Source organism: Triticum aestivum, chromosome 5B (assembly GCF_018294505.1).
Source record: "Triticum aestivum cultivar Chinese Spring chromosome 5B, IWGSC CS RefSeq v2.1, whole genome shotgun sequence".
In the NCBI taxonomy this organism is placed as follows: Eukaryota; Viridiplantae; Streptophyta; class Magnoliopsida; order Poales; family Poaceae; genus Triticum; species Triticum aestivum.
This window is the reverse complement of record NC_057807.1, coordinates 495,824,041-495,827,027: the sequence shown is the minus strand read 5'-3', so window position 1 is coordinate 495,827,027 and position 2,987 is coordinate 495,824,041. Positions and strand designations below refer to the sequence as shown.

Sequence of the window (2,987 nt, the reverse complement as noted above, 5' to 3'; positions counted from 1 at the left end):
ACCAAACATAATAAATAAGATTTACACAACTCATGAATATTACAAATTCATAGTCTACAAACCAAATTATTCAAATCATGCCAAGAACAATTTCGAAGACATCATCATCTTCTTCCTCTTCAGATGATGATGAGTCATGAAGATCATCTCTCGCAACCTCTTCATCTTCAATTTGTATGGCTCAGTTCAATTGAATTGTACAAAACAAAACAAGAAAAATAAACTCACCTAGGCAAACCGTCGAACACTTGGTAGGCGATGTTGGTTTATCAGCCGGTCGTCAAGGTTGAGGTCGAACTAGCGGGGTGATGACACGTGGGAATGGCCTGCAAGAGTGCGTACACACGGTCAGATATGGCGGCCACCAACGAGGAAGAAGATCTGAGGAGATATCCTACGAATCCGTCGAGTCGGTAGCGGCGGCGATTCACCTCTATTCCGGCGACGACAACAGTTGGCGAAAGGCTCGGACTCGGGCAGAAGGGAGGCGGAGTGGTAGCGGCGATGGCGGTGGATAGTCGCCGGGAGGTGCGTCAGCGACGAAGCAGTGGGTGGGGAGGTGGTAAAGTGGCCGCAAAGTTTACTCTATGCATGAACACATCGACACCTTAAGCAGTGAACGGATTTGCATGCAATCTCTCGGAGTAGCGGCTCATGCAGAAATCAACTCATACATGTTGTTGTATACATGTGTGTTGCTGATTTTTTATACCCGCATCGATGTTTGTTGATGATTGTTGTTGTATACGTGTTCATGATCTATTAAGAAAAGAAAACAATGCCAATTGCTTCGTTTTTGCAATGTACATTTTTATAACACTCAAGTACTATGGAACAAATCCCTCCAGAAAAAAAATTGCACCTACGGAGTTTAAAATTCCACCTATTAATGGTTGACCAATTCATCCAGTTAATAGGCCGATTCATCGATTAATCGCTACTACCAAGCCGAGCGAGCAGCTACCAGTTACGGATTTCCTCAACATTGGGGAGCACCGGTGAGGTGAGATCCACCCCCGGGATGGCCAGATCCAATGACCTGCCCGCCGGTTCCTTGGCGACAACATCGGAGCAAGCGCGGGGTGGTGACTGGAAACATGGGGTTGGAGAGGAAAGGGGAAGGACAGAGAGGAAGATGTCCGCCACTGGCGGCGAGGAGTGAGAGGCGGAGGAAGACTCGAATGCTATGGTTTGTGGTCCACGTTGTCGCCAATTTTTGTTTGCTAGGCTTAACTATTCGATTTGTCATATTGGCAAGTGCATTGCAGTTTTTAATACCTGTATGGTTGAATGTATCAAGATGAAAATGTGGTAGCTCACACTCCAACACAAAATCTTTCTTCATTAGAAAAAGATGCAGGATAGAACTTTCGCACAAGCATGCATGCTTGTCTTTGACTTGTGAACTGCTGGACGATTTTGTTGTCACCGCAATGAGATTTCATGTTGATGCCATAAATAGGATAGGACGATCCAGGTCTTTGATTTAATAAGTGAGATTAGACGGCAGACCAATCGAGGGGCCCTCCATCGGCCGGCGTGTAGCTCTGCAATATAAAGAGTACTACTGTACGTGAAACTACCTGCTGATGCGTACATGTTGATAATGGACGCCGCTCCACTGCACCTTGCCATTGGTTCATTGACATGCGGGTCACTGGTCTCCACTTCCAGTTATATATACGTCCCATCCTCCTCTCAAGCTCCAACACCGCTCACTAGCTCCGGCCTTCCCATTTACTTGTCTTGGATTTGTGTAGATACAATTGTATCTAGACTCATTTTAGTGCTAGATACATTCATATCTAGACAAATCTAAGACGAATAATTCGGAACGGAGGGAGTACCTCGCTATACCACAACCCACTCTCGACGAGTGATGGACACCGTCGGCGCCTGGCCGCATTTTGAGGGGCAAGAGTACATGACGGTGTGGCCGGAGGAGGAGTACCGGACGGTGTGGTCCGAGCCGCCGAAGCGGCGGGCGGGCCGGAACAAGCTGCAGGAGACGCGCCACCCGGTGTACCGCGGCGTGCGCCGCCGTGGCCGGGAAGGGCAGTGGGTGTGGGTGTGCGAGCTACGCGTGCCGGCCGCCGGAAGCCGGGTTTACTCCAGGATCTGGCTCGGCACCTTCGCCGACCCCGAGATGGCGGCGCGCGCGCACGACTCGGCCGCGCTGGCGCTGTCCGGCCGCGATGCGTGCCTCAACTTCGCCGACTCCGCCTGGCGGATGATGCCCGTCCACGCGGCCGGGTCGTTCAAGATGGCCGCCGCGCAGGAGATCAAGGACGCCGTGGCCGTCGCCCTCAAGGCGTTCCAGGAGCTGCAGTGCCCTGCCGATGTGTCAAAGGCGCCATCCTCCACGTCCGAGGAGAGCGCGCCGTCCATTACCTCCAGCGACTTGTCTGGGCTGGACGACGAGCACTGGATCGGCGGCATGGACGCCGGGTCGTACTACGCAAACTTGGCGCAGGGCATGCTCATGGAGCCGCCGGCCGCCGGAGGGTGGCGGGAGGACCGCGAACAGGACGACGGCGTCGGCACGTCGCTGTGGACCTACTAGTTGGACGGATTTGGATGTGTAAGGTTGTAAAGAGCAGTACTGTGTTTTTACCAGATGTGGGAAGAAGAGAGAGTAAGCGTCGGGGGAAAGGTTTTCCTTAAATGTGAAAGCTCTCGGTTTCTACTCTCGGAAGGGCACACCTGAGCTTTTTTTTTACACCTGAGCTTCTTTGTTTATTCAATAATTTAAATAGTGCTCCATCCGGGTTTTTTTTTTCATATAAGTTTTGGTCAAAGTCAAGCTTTGTAAAGTTTAATTAATTTTATATTAAAAAATATCAATGTTCATAATACTTTTTCCGTTTCAAAATAAGTGTCTCAATTTTTAACTAGCTCCAGTACATTTGTACCAGTTCAAGACACTTATTTTGGGACGGAGGGAGTATGAAATTAATATTATCAGATGCGCCATGAAATATATTTTC

General features: G+C 49.8%; 1 protein-coding gene across 1 annotated transcript; it reads left to right on the top strand.

Moving 5' to 3' along the window:
- Window positions 1-1,672: 1,672 nt before the first annotated feature.
- LOC123116607 (dehydration-responsive element-binding protein 1B-like) lies at window positions 1,673-2,677 on the top strand. The gene has a single exon (XM_044537542.1). It carries the CDS (start codon window positions 1,880-1,882, stop codon window positions 2,561-2,563), a length of 684 nt encoding a protein of 227 aa, XP_044393477.1. The 5' UTR covers window positions 1,673-1,879; the 3' UTR covers window positions 2,564-2,677.
- Window positions 2,678-2,987: the final 310 nt, after the last annotated feature.

Coding starts and splice junctions, on each gene's coding strand:
- LOC123116607 (XM_044537542.1), top strand. CDS start 1,880: ATGGACACCGTCGGCGCCTGGCCGCATTTTGAGGGGCAAGAGTACATG.